The following is a 15141-nucleotide window of genomic DNA, read 5'->3' as shown; positions in this document are numbered from 1 at the left end:
ACCACCACCCACACCACCGGCGCCCCCACCAGCCTACAGCCGCTAGGAAGGATGACAAAAAAAGGTTACAAGAGGATTAAACCAAAAATTTACAACACAAAACAGAAAAAGAAAATAATTCACATAAAAATCATCCTAATCAAACAATTCACGTAACCCAAACAAAAAGAAAATAAGTGAAACAAACCAAAAGAAATACAAACTAAAGGATTAACTACTCAGTCAAGCTAGAATCAACAACTACACAGGTCCAAGTCTGGTGCCGGCAGTAGACCTGCTAGGTACGTCGCTGCGGAGACCAAACTGCACTTAACAGCTTTTAACAGGGCAGACAGTTACAGACAAGGTTACATGTAGCAGCAGACAAAGCAGCAGTGGCCCCAATCAACTGAGTGTTGTCACATCAATCACCACCTGTGGATTTCGGCCAGCTGATGAGCATCCCCTGTTTCCCAGGTCCAACCTGCACAGGGAGGGAGAGAAAGACCCACACGGCAGGAAGACATCTACCACCGGTTGAGAGGACCCAAGAGCAAAAAGGAGCACGGGGCACTCTGTCGCCACTCTGCGCAGACAGACACCTGACCCGGAAATGATGCATCAGTGGGGCGCGAGAAGGGGGGCAGCCTTTATATACTACCGCCGCCCTAGTGGTCGGCAGGCGCAGTTAACTGTAGCAGGACAATCCTATTTCCATACTGCTACACTAAGCCTGTAATGATAATCGATCAGGAATTAAATCCTTATATGTTTAAACGTTGAATACCATTCAAACGTTAACTAGTAGTGATGATGTAACCTTAACTCAAAGCATGATGCAATAATAACTTCCTTAGATCAAATCAACATAAGGGCGCCTGGGGAGCAGTTAGGGGTTTGGCCGTCTTGCTTAGGGACGTTTTGACTTGGGATTTGAACCACCAACCCTGCGGTTTGCAGCACACCCTCTGTACTCCATGTGCCACGGTCACAATGATGGAAATCACAACAAACTCTGATTTTAAAATGTAAGTTGTATCTTTTACCTTCACTCTGTATATCAGTGTTGAACTAAAGAGAAAGTGAAACTGTTCTCTCTCCCTTTGACTCTACATCATGTTCTTACTCCTCCAAACCATATGAGGCTGTTAACAGCTGATGATCTAACAGTTTTTCCCCACAGAGGAAGTAACTCACTCTGAGCACATGGGAGGTAGAAATGCTGTGCTGCTCAGGTCTTAACGTTACATTGTGGCTGTTCATGTGTACAGTAATTATATGACATAAGACTATTGGGTTTGATTCATATTAAAACTATTTTATTAAACATGCTAATTGTAGTGGCCGTTTGTCCTTGTTACCAACACATCTTTGAATCAAAGGATCACTGCTGCACCTAGTTTTTGTTTTCTGTCACGCAGTAAGAAAGCGGATTGTCTGGCCGATCTTTTCCTTTGTTTCGCCTTTATTCCACAGGATCCACAACACATACGATACAACTTGTCTGCCTTCCTATGCAGTGCTCTGTCTCACTGTCTCACTGCTAAACACTATTATTCACCCAGGTGCATGCTGGTCCCACCTGGCTGTGCCCCTAAGTAACCTCCAGGTGCGCACAGCATCAGCCAATTAGTGATCCAATTACCCAAACAATTAATCAAACTATATTCAAGAATAAGTAACTAAATAATAGCTCCCACATCAAGCTGACGATAAACCTGAATGAGCATTAATGCAACATCCTGAAATGAAAATAGATGAACACTAACAATCAGATGCATCTACTCAATTCACATGTGGCCCCCTGGACATGTCTTCATTTAGTGTGTAACACTCACTAAATGACTACAGCTTTGGAGTCACATTCTAATACTTCCTTCTGCATGACAACAGGAACTTGTTCTTTGCTCCTAAAAAGCCCAGAAATATCTTATGGAGATAAATATTGAAGGTTACCCAAACTCTGTTATATACATACATATGACACAAATACATATGAAGTATGCATTAGTGTCACGGAAGTCCAAATATAATATGTAATACTGTCCCATGTGAGCTTGTTTTGAGCATTAATCAGTCAGTAGCATTTATTCATAGAGAGATTGATCCCGATCGTCCTCTCATTGAATCATCTTCATGAATCCATTTCACTGACGACACAAATTAAAAGCATTCACCTCAAAAAGAGAAGCATCCGGAAGCTTCCCATCAGGGAGCCAGGAAGTAGTCGGTGACGGTCCTCATGCGTTTGTGCGTGAGGAGGTGAAGCCGAGCCATGAAACCTGGAGAAACGTCCACATAGAATCACCTTGGACCTTCATATCAGCCCTGGACATGGCTGGAGATCAAAGTGACCTACGATGAGTTTGACACACCTGCTTTAGAGCAGAATGAGGATGTACTTTATTGTAATCATTTCTTTCAGCTACAATAACCATGTTATTAAGAGATGGAAAGTTAAAGCCGTTCCTCTTTCTGTCCACGCTGCACAACGCGTGTTTTATTGCATTTAGTGGCAATGCTGCTGCTGTTTGTCTTTTATTTTGGCGGGAAATCCCATTTAACACTTTCAATACTCCACTTTGTGAGGAGATAAACTCCACCCTGTTATCAAATGTGTGCTTGTGCTTTGTGTGTTTTTGTTGGTGACTTAAGTGTGATATTTGGTGCAGAATGAAAGCTTCAAGTTGCACCTGAAGTAGCGAGCTCAGTAGTTTGTGTTGTTGTGAGACGGCTCTGCGTGAAGGTTAATAAGGTTAATAAAGCAACTTATTCATTACTCATTTCTTTATTTACTCACTTCCTTCTTCAACATGCTGCACCACCAATGTTTCCTCTGTGCTATTGACACAGCAACAGGGCTGTAGAATAAATACAGATATTATGGAGGAAATAGTACAAAAGTCAATAGTACAGCATCTTTAAAAAGGATCAGAGTATTTCATGTCAAAAGAAATAATACAGCGTGTTGAAAGCATCTTTATTTGATGGCCTGTTTAAACATGTACAGTTGTTTCCAATAAAAGTCATTTATTAACATTAGAGCCAAACAATTCTATTTCTGTTAAAGTAACACATGGAGTAAATGTTGTAAATGACATTATAGGGATTAAAAACACAATATTCAATATTTCCTTGAGAGGTTTGCTGAACCATTAAAAAGCTTCTTGTTCAAAACAAACCTGATTATGTGAAATTAGATTTGATTTCACTCAACAGATTTAGAAAGATTTGAAGTTAAAATGGGCTCAAAAAGAATTACACATTCATATTTTCCTTCTTCACCTTGTTTTTATTATTGCTGATGAAGCGCACTGTGGTGGAGGGGCGTGGTTAGCTCAGCTGCAGGGGGGAGAGCGGGGGAGTGGTTCAGGGGACGGTGCTGGTAGGTGAAGAGTAAGCAGGTGTGAGGAATCTGCACTAATTGCCTTCTTCAAAAGCAGTGAGCAGGATTCAGGTCGGGGGAAGAACGAGATTCAGTACGTCCTGGACCTGCGAGCCAAACTCCACACACTGGGTGAGTTGTCACGTGAGAATTTGCTCCAGGCCCAGGAACGGCAACAGCGGCTGTACAACAGAGGGGCCAAGCTGAGACAATTCACACTGGGAGAGAAAGTGCTTGTATTACTTCCTTCTTCCAGCTCAAAACTACTCGCCAAGTGGCAAGGGCCCTTTGTGGTCACACGGCGGGTAGGGGACGTCGACTACGAGGTGGTGCGATCTGACAGAGGGGGAGCCACGCAGATCTACCACCTCAACCTCCTTAAAGCATGGAGAGAGACGGAGTCCGTGTCCCTGGTGTCTGCAGTAGCAGAGAGCGAGGAGCTGGGGCCAGAGGTCCCAAAGTCCACCGATCCCACCCGACTCCCGTCCGACGCCCGTCTCTCTGCAGCCCAGCAAGCGGACATAGCCCGGTTGCAAGATCAATTTAATGATGTGTTCTCCTCCCGGCCAGGTCGCACGGACCTCATAGTGCATCACATTGAGACGTCCCCGGGCGTGACGGTGCGGACGCGGCCCTACAGGTTACCTGAACACAAGAAGAAAATGGTTCAGCGAGAATTGGCCGCTATGCTGGAGATGGGGGTAATAGAGTCCAACAGCGCCTGGTGCAGCCCCATTGTTCTTGTCACCAAGAAGGATGGCTCAATAAGGTTCTGTGTGGATTATCGCAAGGTGAATGCGGTCTCACGGTTTGACGCTTACCCGATGCCCCGGGTCGACGAACTCCTGGACCGATTGGGCACCGCGCAGTTTTTTACGACACTGGATTTGACCAAGGGCTACTGGCAGATTCCCTTGTCACCAGAGTCCAGGCAAAAGTCGGCGTTCTCCACTCCGTTTGGATTGTACCAATTCACCACGCTTCCCTTCGGGCTGTTCGGCGCCCCGGCCACCTTCCAGCGCCTCATGGACCGAGTGCTGCGTCCGCACGCTGCGTATGCTGCCGCCTACCTGGATGACGTCATCATCCACAGCACCACGTGGGCGGAGCATGTGCGGAGGGTGGGCGCGGTGCTGGAGTCCCTGAGGCAGGCCGGGCTCACCGCCAACCCGGGGAAGTGTGCAGTTGGACGGAGGGAGGTACGGTATCTGGGGTACCACTTGGGCGGCGGGCGGGTGCGCCCGCAGGTGGACAAGACCGCAGCCATTGCAGCCTGCACGCGGCCCAAGACGATAAAAGAGGTGAGGCGGTTTTTGGGGCTGGCAGGCTACTACAGGAGGTTCATCCCGGGCTTTGCGGAGCTGACTCTCTGTTCGGACCACGCCCCGCTGCAGTGGCTCCACCGCATGAAGGATGCCAACGCCCGGATCACTCGGTGGTATCTGGCTCTACAGCCTTTTAACTTAGAGGTGATCCATAGGCCGGGGGCGCAGATGGTCGTGGCGGACTTCCTTTCCCGCCCTCAGGAGGGAGGGGGGGGGGGGGAGTCGGTTCGGCCGGATGGCTCCCCGGCCTAAGTCGGGCGGTGGGGGTATGTGGTGGAGGGGCGTGGTTAGCTCAGCTGCAGGGGGGAGAGCGGGGGAGTGGTTCAGGGGACGGTGCTGGTAGGTGAAGAGTAAGCAGGTGTGAGGAATCTGCACTAATTGCCTTCTTCAAAAGCAGTGAGCAGGATCCAGGTCGGGGGAAGAACGTGAGCCAAGCAGAGCTGAGCGGAGCACGGGAGCAGCACGCGAGGGCTGAGCGAAGCTGGACAGAACGGAGCCAAGTGCGAACAACGGGCTTATTCCTGCTCACTGCCATTCCCCCTTTTTGGACAATAAAAACTGGTTACTCCCATCCGTGTGTCCGTGCGTCTGTACAGAACCCATCGGTGGTAGCGCTAGCACGGCTACACGCACACACACATAAGGACACATTTGTCTCATATGGGGGGACAGATGAAAGAGCGTCTTATAAAATGTCTTCTTGAACACATAAAGATGAAGATTAAAGCCTAATTAGGAGCCAATATCTAAATGATCATCTATTGATTGAAGGAGCACAGCAGCATTAAGCTGAGCTCTTTCACACTTCCATCTGAGTCCCAGAGAGCTGTGGACCCCCCAGAGTCCAGACCAGCTCAGGTACCCCTCACCTGCTCCACCTGCATCTACACCCACATGAACCACCATCAGCTGTACAGACTGAACTATGTGGTGAGCAGAGAGGAAGGTTCTCCACCAGGAGGAGACTCTCCCTCCTGAAGAGGACAGAGAGACACTGAGGAACCAGAAGACCAGAACCTGAACCCAGGATAAAGAGGTTCAGTGAATGTGGTGCTGAAGGTGTGGAGGTGGATCAGTGTGTCAGAGGAGACTCTGTAGAAGGACAGAGAGCCAGCAGGACAGTCCACATACACTGCTACTCTATGAGAGGAGGAGGAGGAGGAGGAGGTGATGCGTGTTACTGTCTTATTGTGCCAGACAGAGTAACCTTCATCAGAGCAGATCAGACTCCAGGACTGATCATTCAATCCAAACACACAGTCTTCACTGTCTCCTTTCCTCCTGATTCCTCTGTAACTCACTGATACATGAACGACTCCTCTCCACTCGACCTCCCAGTAACAGCGACCAGTCAGACCAGTTCTACACAGCAGCTGATTGTAGTAGTCAAATCTGTCTGGATGATCAGGATATGACTGATCCTCCTCCACACGTGTCACCGTCCTGTTGTTGTCAGACAGTTTGAGTTCTCCGTTTACTGTGTTTGTGTCGATTGTGAGTTCACAGGAATCTGATGAGAGAACAAGACACAATACAGCTGCAGTTATTAATCATGTGTTCATCTACTGACACGTTGATGATGACATCACAGAGGTGAATGAGTGATGTCACAGTGTGAAGATGGTTGAATCTTCATGAATCAAAGCACACTTACACTTCCTCAGACCTGGTCTCAACCATCGGACTCCATCAAGCTCCACCCTGAAAGGAGGAGGGGGGTCAGAGCAGCATGGAGACATGGACATTACATCACTCTCACACACAGCTTTGTCCTTCATGTCCACATGGAGCACCTCTTCTTCTTCTACCACTACTTACAGACGACCACAGACTGTCAGTCAGGCGTCACACAGCGACGAGGTGCTGGAATATATTCATGAAGAAGATGAATGGATAACAAATAAGAAATGGACCTGTCACTGTACTTTCACCAGATGTGAATTCAAACGGGAGAAATGACGTCATGCTACAGATCAAGCTTCATGGGACGTGTGCAAAGGAACATTCACATTAAACTGTTTCATAAAGATAAAGCAGATACAGACCATTCAGTATTCACACAATGTGCATGTTTCCATGTTGTCCCCATTTGTGGACAATGTCTCTCCCTGTGGTTCGCTGGAGTCCCAAAACTTTACAAATGGCTTTGTCACCTTTTCCACACTGATGGATCTCAATGACTTTGTTCCTCATTTGTTCCTGAATGTCTTTGCATCGCAGCCTGATGTCTCGCTTGTGAGGATCTTGTGGTCTACTTCACTTTGTCAGGCAGCTCCTATTGAAATGATTTCTAGATTGAGAACGGCAGTGGCTGGAGAAATGGAAATGATGCTTGTAGCTGGTTGTCATCTACGCTCCACTACGGTTACATAAAGGTGGCGTTTGTGTTTTCACAACGTTTTATCTCATAATTTAGACTTTCTATCCCCTTTCTTCAGTGCGGAAATGGGCTTCTATGGTTGTGTGAATGCATCACTCCAGCCAATCAAAAGACGGGGTTTGTAACCAATCAGGTGTAGAGACCATGTGACTGGCTCCGCCCCCTCACTCTCAAAAAGAACAACAGCGAGCGCGTAGAAAACTCCGTCGAGCGCGAGCAGAGATTCTCCTCGCGAGCAACGAAGGTCACGTTCAAAAGTCCGTCTCACGAGAGTGAATGCAGAACATTTCAAACACGGTGGGAAAATGAATATTTCTTCGAAGAAGTCAAGGAGAAGTGTGTCTGTTTGATTTGCAATGAAACGGTTGCAGTGATGAAAGAGTCCAATGTACGACGACACTACGAAACCAAGCATTCGACCTTCACGTCCTACACTGCTGCTGAGCGAGAGGACAAAGTCCAGCACATGGCAGCTAACCTGCAGGCTCAACAACAGTACTTTTACCCTGCTAACGACACACAAGAAAACGCTACAATAGCTAGCTATGAGGTAGCTCAACTCATAGCGCGCCGCGGGAAAGCTTTCTCAGACGCTGACTTGGTTAAACAGTGCCTCATTAAATTCGCTGGAATAATGTGCCCGGAAAAGATGCAGGAATTCAACAACGTGAGCATGTCCACAAACACAATTGTGCGTTGAATGGAAGACTTGTCAGCTAACATACAGAATCAAGTGTCACATAAAGCTTGTGCTTTTGACTTTTACTCCATTGCATGTGATGAAAGATGCAACAGACGCCGCACAACTGTTCATTTCTTTGCGGGGAGTTGATGATAACTTTTGCATCACGGAGGAGCTGCTTGATCTTCGGAGTCTAAAGGGCACAACAACGGGTGAGGACATTTTTGAAGCCGCGTCAGGTGCAATTGACAAGATGGAACTTAAATGGGACGAGCTGTGTGGAGTTGCAACGGACGGGGCTCCCGCTATGACAGGCGAGCGCAAAGGAATGGCATCTATGGTGTGCGCCAAGGTGCCAGAGAGTGGAGGCGAGGCTGTAAAATTGCACTGTATCATCCACCAAGAAGCTCTCTGTGCCAAGACAGTCCAGCTTGGCGATGTGATGACCACAGTTGTAAAAAATGTCAACATAATTCGAGCACGAGGGCTCTACTACAGAGAATTAAGCTTTCCTATCTGATGTCGATGCTGAATACGGGGACGTACTCTATCATTGTGACGTGCGCTGGCTTAGTCGCGGCTCCGTGCTGAAGCGGTTTTATTCCCTTATTGCCTTTCTAGTTGATCTTACTGGTCATCTGAACTCACTGAACAAGAGCCTACAAGGCAAAGACCAGCTTGTACCACAACTTTCTGTGCGAAGCTTCGTCTTTTTGAGACACAACTACGCAACTTCAACCTTGCGCACTTCCCTACGCTGTCCGAAATCAAACGTGCTCATCCAAAGGCCGACCTCTCTGCTAAAAAGGGGAAATATGTTTCTGTGATCACAACTCTTATGACACAATTCAATCAGCGCTTCCAAGATGTTTCTGTCATTGAGAAAGAAATCAAGCTGTTCTCAACTCCCTTCCTGCTGGATGCAGAAGAAGTGGAAGAGAGTCTGCAACTAGAACTCATCGAGATGCAGCTCCTCTCCCTACCCGACTTCTACCGGAGCTTGGAAAAGGCCAAGTTTCCTCTGATGCGACGCCACGCAAAAAGAATGACCAGTCTGTTTGGCACAACATACATATGCGAGCAAACATTTTCTCTGTGAACTCTGAACAAAAGCAGATTGAGAACCAAAATGAGCGACAGCCATCTCTGTGATGTCCTTCACATCTCAACCAGCAAACTTACTCGTGACCTGCCAGCCGTCCTTCAGTCCAGAGCAGCATCACTGCTCCCATTAAGTGCAACACTGTTCCCATTGTAGGCGAGTTCAAATATATTACACAGTATTCATGTGTTCAAAAGCCCAATTACTTAGTAAATGCAGTCAATTAAAGTTGATAACATTTTCTAAAAGACGTGAGCTGATAAATGATTTGCATAAGTAGGTTAAATAAAGCCTTCCCTCTTTATACAGGGCTGTGAAGGGGGTCCCCATCCTGACGAAGAAGCAATCTGAGGATGAGCTGCCAACCCTTTTTGTAAAAAAAATGAAAACCCATTTGCTGCTCTCGCTCGCCCCCTAGTGTGATAACCGGCACTCCGCTTGTTGTTGCACGCAACCGCACCGCCGTTCCTTCCCTGCACCCCCCTCGTCTCCCCCCCTCTCTCTCTCTCTCACCCCCTCTGTGCTCACACACACACACACACACACACACACACACACACACACTCTGGTTTTCATTGCTTGTTTAGTGACTAGGTTTAAAATAAGTGTTATGGGGATTGTTGGTTGCAGTTATAGGTGATCTTGATCGGTGTTCCTGTGAGTTAATAAACCCTGTTATACTTTAAAGAACCGTTTTCCTGTGTTTACTTGTGCATTTATATGGTGGTGACCATTGACATACATTGCCAGTGCTCGAACTTAACTCCTTCCAACATCTTCGCTCTCAAGGAGTGAATATCAATTATGAGACTTGATTTATAGTATTGGTTATTGGTCCCTGTTAGCTCAGGGTGGTGCCCCGTTATTTATTCATTCTGAGAAGTATCTTAGTGATTATTAATAATTCTATTAATGTCCATAAGTTAGTTCCTCATTTGCTAGTAACCTAATACGACCCCCTAGCCGTTCCAACACTTCTCATCCAACCACAATCACATTCACTCCATCCGGATGGCAACATTTATCTGGATAGGGTTTTTTTGGTATGTTCCGTTCATTTCTACGATATAGTTGATACTAATTCCAGGTCCAGCATCAGCTGTTGGTTCTTCACTGAGCGTCTGTGGCCGACTGTCACCTGTAGCTTCAACAAGTCCACTCTTATCATCCATGGAACCGTCTCTCAGTGCAAAGCACCAAAAGCAGGTGAAGCTGAACTCCTTTAAAACACCAAACGTTCCTCCTGTGATGATCCATCAAGACGCTTTGAACAGATTGTTTCTCTGACTGTTTGTCTCTTAATAATAATGTCTGGACTAAAGGACAAACACACACTGGAGGCAGAGGACCAGCATCTAAACATCCAAGTGTTGTTTGAGTTGTTAAGAGCCCACAAACTTGCAGCGTGACCACGTTGACTCATATCAACCCACCATGATGCCGTCAACGTGTCAGGAGACACTGTCCTCTCTTATAACGTGGAGACAAGACAAAGCTCCAGAGAAACAAGGTTTTCATCACCTTCCTCCCTGTTCAGGCTCATCCTGGCTACTGTTCCTCACTACTTCTGTCTGTGTCGATGGTCTCATGCGGGACATAAACACTTTGATGAGTCTCTGGTAGTTTGAGGTCAGCTTGGTGTGTCAGGGTCTTATGAACCAGGCTGACAGTGGGACAGAGAAAAGGTTTCCAGCTCTACCTCCTCTACCAGACTGATGGTCTGTGGCTGCAGCCTCTTCATACCTGAGAGCCTCCAGTCTCCAGTGAGGATCCTCCAGTCCAGCAGACAGCAGCTTCACTCCTGAGTCTCCTGGATGATTGTAGCTCAGGTCCAGCTCTCTCAGATGGGAGGGGTTGGAGCTCAGAGCTGAGGCCAGAGAAGCACAGCCTTCCTCTGTGATCAGACACCCTGACAGCCTGCAGAAACACAGAATAAGACACATGTCACATGATGTGAGGGAGCTGTGAGGGCTGGAAGGTCACTGCAGTACTGAGATCCTATCAGGTACAGAGGGGTCACATTAACATGGTTACTGACTGGTTTCCAGTCACAACTAAACACCCACTAATGTACATCAACACTCTGATAACATTACTACTAACTCTATAATGTCAAATATTTACATTATATTGAAAATAAACACATTTTTTGGAAATACATGGAAAATACATATTTGATTTAAATCATCGAAGCAGAAAGAATCTTATGAAGGTCAGAAATGTACCATGGATGTAAATAAAGACACCAAGTGGACTTTAATTGAATCCTGACCTGAGAGTCTCCAGTTCACAGTGTGGACTCTTCAGTCCAGCAGAAAGCAGCTTCACTCCTGAATCCTGCAGGTGGTTGTTACTCAGATCCAGCTCTCTCAGACTAGAGGAGTGGGAGCTGAGAACTGAGGACAGAGCGTCACAGCTTCTCTCTGAGAGGTTACAACCACTCAGTCTGAAGAGAGGGATGAAGAAGAAGCAGTAAGTATAAAAGATGGCAGCATATTTAAGTTCTGATGTATGAATCTAACTCTCTCTGTACTTACAGAGCTTTGTTGGAGGCTTTGACCACTGGCAACAGCCTCAGAAGAGCCTCCTCTGAAGCAGAGTATTTCTTCAGGTCAAACACCTCCAGATCTTCTTCTGATGACAGTAAGATGAAGACCAGAGCTGACCACTGAGAAGGAGACAGTTCTTCTGTGGAGAGACGTCCTGATCTAAGGGACTGTTGAATCTCCCCCACTAGAGAACCATCATTCAGTTCATTCAGACAGTGGAACAGATTGATGCTTTTCTCTGGAGACACATTCTTACTGATCTTCTCCTTGATGTAGTGGACTGTCTCCTGATTGGTCTGTGGGCGATTTCCTGTCTGTGTCAGCAGACCTCGTAGGAGAGTCTGATTGGTCTCCAGGGAAAGACCCAGGAGGAAGCGGAGGAACAAGTCCAGGTGTCCCTTAGGACTCTGTAAGGCCTCGTCCACAGCACTCTGGTAGAGACGCTTTGGTTCAGGTTTGTCTCTAAAGACTTTAGACCACAGGGAGGTTGTTTGTTCTTCTGACAGCAGATTGACACGAGAGCTGAAGAAGGTGAGATGGACATGAAGAGCAGCCAGAAACTCCTGAACACTCAGATGGATGAAGCAGAAGACCTTGTCCTGGTACAGTCCTCTCTCCTCTCTGAAGATCTGAGTGAACACTCCTGAGTACACCGAGGCTGCTCTGATATCGATGCCACACTCTGTCAGGTCAGATTCATAGAAGATCAGGTTGCCTTTCTGCAGCTGATCAAAGGCCAGTTTTCCCAGAGACTCGATCATCTTCCTGCTCTCTGGACTCCAGTGTGGATCCGTCTCAGCTCCTCCATCGTACTTGATCTTCTTCACTTTGGACTGAACCACCAGGAAGTGGATGTACATCTCAGTCAGGGTCTTGGGCAGCTCTCCTCTCTCTCTGATCTTCAACACCTCCTCCAGAACTGTAGCAGTGATCCAGCAGAAGACTGGGATGTGGCACATGATGTGGAGGCTTCGTGAGGTCTTGATGTGAGAGATGATCCTGCTGGCCTGCTCCTCATCTGTGAACCTCTTCCTAAAGTACTCCTCCTTCTGGGGGTCAGTGAACCCTCTGACCTCTGTCACCATGCCAACACACTCAGGAGGGATCTGATTGGCTGCTGCAGGTCGTGTGGTTATCCAGAGACGAGCAGAGGGAAGCAGCTTTCCCCTGATGAGGTTTGTGAGGAGCACATCCACTGAGGCCGACTCTGTGACGTCAGTCAGGATCTCATTGTTGTGGAAGTCCAGAGGAAGTCGACACTCATCCAGACCGTCAAAGATGAACACAACCTGGAACTCTTCAAACCTGCAGATTCCTGCTGCTCCGGTTTCACTGAAGAAGTAATGAACAAGTCCCACCAAGCTGAACTTCTTCTCTCTCAGCACATTCAGCTCTCTGAAGGTGAATGGAAATGTGAACTGTATGTCCTGGCGGTCTTTGTCTTCAGCCCAGTCCAGAGTGAACTTCTGTGTTAGGACTGTTTTCCCAATGCCAGCCACTCCCTTAGTCATCACTGTTCTGATTGGTTCCTCTCCTCCAGCTGAGGCTTTGAGGAGGTCTTCTTGTCTGATGGTTGTTTCTGGTCTGGCTGGTCTTCTGGATGCTGTTTCAATCTGTCTGACCTCATGTTCTTCATTGACCTCTGCAGTCCCTCCCTCTGTGATGTAGAGCTCTGTGTAGATCTCATTCAGAAGGGTTGGGTTTCCTGCTTTAGCGATCCCCTCAAACACACACTGGAACTTCTTCTTCAGGTTGGATTTGAGTTCACTCTGACAAACTGCAGCATGAAGTCCTGAATGAAGACAACAAAGAAGATCCATGAGTCACAGAATCGATTTAAACATGTCTTTCCTCAGAGAATGACTATGAATATATTCTGTCCGTCTCTGGAGACATTAGTGAAGGGCTCATGTATCAGCATGGTAAGTCTGTAGAGAAATCCTCTTACTGCTCTGCAGACGCTCAGCCAGCTCCTCCTGCTTCATTCTCCTCAGGAAGTGCACTGAGATCTTCACAAATGCCTCTCTGCTCCTCCTCTGCTCTTCATCCACCACCTCCTCGTCCTCCTTCTCAAAGCATTCTGGGTAATTTGAACTTACTACCTTCTGGATCTTCTTCAGCTCGTTCTTCACAAAAGTGAGGATGTTCTCCTCCAGCAGCTGGAACAGAACATTCTATGAATGACACCAACTAGAACATGGAAGCCACCATCAGGTCCATGTTGGACAGACGGACAATCCACTGGTCTACAAAGTGCAGCATGGAGATGATGGTGACCTGAGAGATGTTAAAGTAGTTGTTCATGTACACACCATGAAGATGGAGTCCAGGTGTGTTTGATGCTGCTGGGCAGACGGACCTGTGGGAACCTCTGAGCTCTCCTGGTCTTCTCTGTGGAGGAACATGAACCATCAGCTCACATGGTGTTTGGACCATCAGCCTCACAACCTCGGACCCAAATAAAGAAAACTGGTCTGACATCAAAGTGGAAGCAAAAAAGCGTTTAGCGCGCCATCGCCAAGGTGTGTCCCCACGGGGGGGAAAGGGGACACCGGAGCTGTCCCCTCCTGATGAGAGACTGGCGGCAGTGATTGGGGATCGGGGACAGGGTCTGGGCCAACATCGGCGTCAGGGGGTCGAGGCACGTTTGGAAGCTGTGCCACATCATGTAGCACAGCACATGCAGCACGATGTTTCACACCTTTTCAGGAGTAAACAACAACCTCCCTCCAGTGCAGTCGAGGCAGCGCCATCTGCCCTTAAACAGGCCGATGGTGCGCTGCACTACAGCGCCAATCCTTCATTGTGCCACGTCTTCTAAGAGCGAAGATCAGCCATCAGCGTCATTACGCATTGTGACGGCATCATGGCGTTTTATTACCGTCCATCTGATTGCATCTGACAAGCAACAGCTGTGTTTAGAGGATGAATTTAATAACATGCCGATATTATTGCAGAACATATTTCACTTTTCTTTTTGAAAATGTGTTAATTTGTATTTCTGTTTGTTTTACGCAGCAGATCGATCAAACGGGTGTTTGTGTTATTTATGAGAGACAGTATTGGCATTTCTTTTACAACAGTCTAGTTTTACACACTTTCACACACGTTTGCGTGTTTCTTGCATTTGCCGACGGTTCTCATTTCACCCGTTTTTGTGCGTACGCGTGGGTCCGAGCTTGCGTGAACGACATTTTTCCGTCAAGTTTGCTTTTTATAAATGCCAATTTTTGCGTAGAGAGCGGCGTACGCCTTCTTTTGTGCGTACGCAACGTTTATAAATGAGGCCCCTGGTCCTTCACCAACGCAGTGCTGGTAGATCACCGAACATTGAAGAAAGAACCACGTCAGGTCACCACGCATGCATCAGTGCAAGTCATGGAGTGAGGTAACGACCAAGAACGTCTGCAGTAACTTATTGTTGCTTGTTTCTTTATATGGATTCGTTTTGTGCTCCCGGTCTGCAGCGCTGTTGTTCCCTTGGTTACCGCTGCTGCTCGTTGTTATTATTCGGGCGATCGCCATGACTTGGATTGAAGCGTTGATGACAAGTAGCTTGCGAGCTGATAAAGTGTGGGCTCCCCTGTGTTAGACCTTTTAGACCACAGCGTTCCTCCAGGCAGCAGCGCCCGCTTGGAAATGACGGCCCCCCGTCGACCGGACCATCGCCTAAGATTTTACTGGTCCGGCCCACTTGAGATCAAAGTGGACAGTATCTGACCCAAACCTAAGATGAGTT

The 15141-nt window shown here is 47.4% G+C and overlaps 1 protein-coding gene across 1 annotated transcript in view; it reads right to left on the bottom strand.

Annotated features, from left to right (window-relative positions):
- The window catches only part of LOC144390248 (protein NLRC3-like), a 124050-nt gene that overhangs the window by 81550 nt on the left and 27359 nt on the right, over positions 1 to 15141 (bottom strand). Inside the window, exons 4-5 of the mRNA XM_078096707.1 lie at positions 13715 to 13793; positions 13351 to 13561 (exon numbers count right to left, since the gene is read on the bottom strand). Of these exons, the coding sequence (XP_077952833.1) occupies positions 13351 to 13561; positions 13715 to 13793 (290 nt within the window). The remainder of the gene's footprint in view (positions 1 to 13350; positions 13562 to 13714; positions 13794 to 15141) is intronic.

Source organism: Gasterosteus aculeatus, chromosome 21 (genome assembly GCF_964276395.1).
Source record: "Gasterosteus aculeatus chromosome 21, fGasAcu3.hap1.1, whole genome shotgun sequence".
NCBI lineage: Eukaryota > Metazoa > Chordata > Actinopteri > Perciformes > Gasterosteidae > Gasterosteus > Gasterosteus aculeatus.
This window is presented reverse-complemented; position numbering and strand designations above follow the sequence as displayed.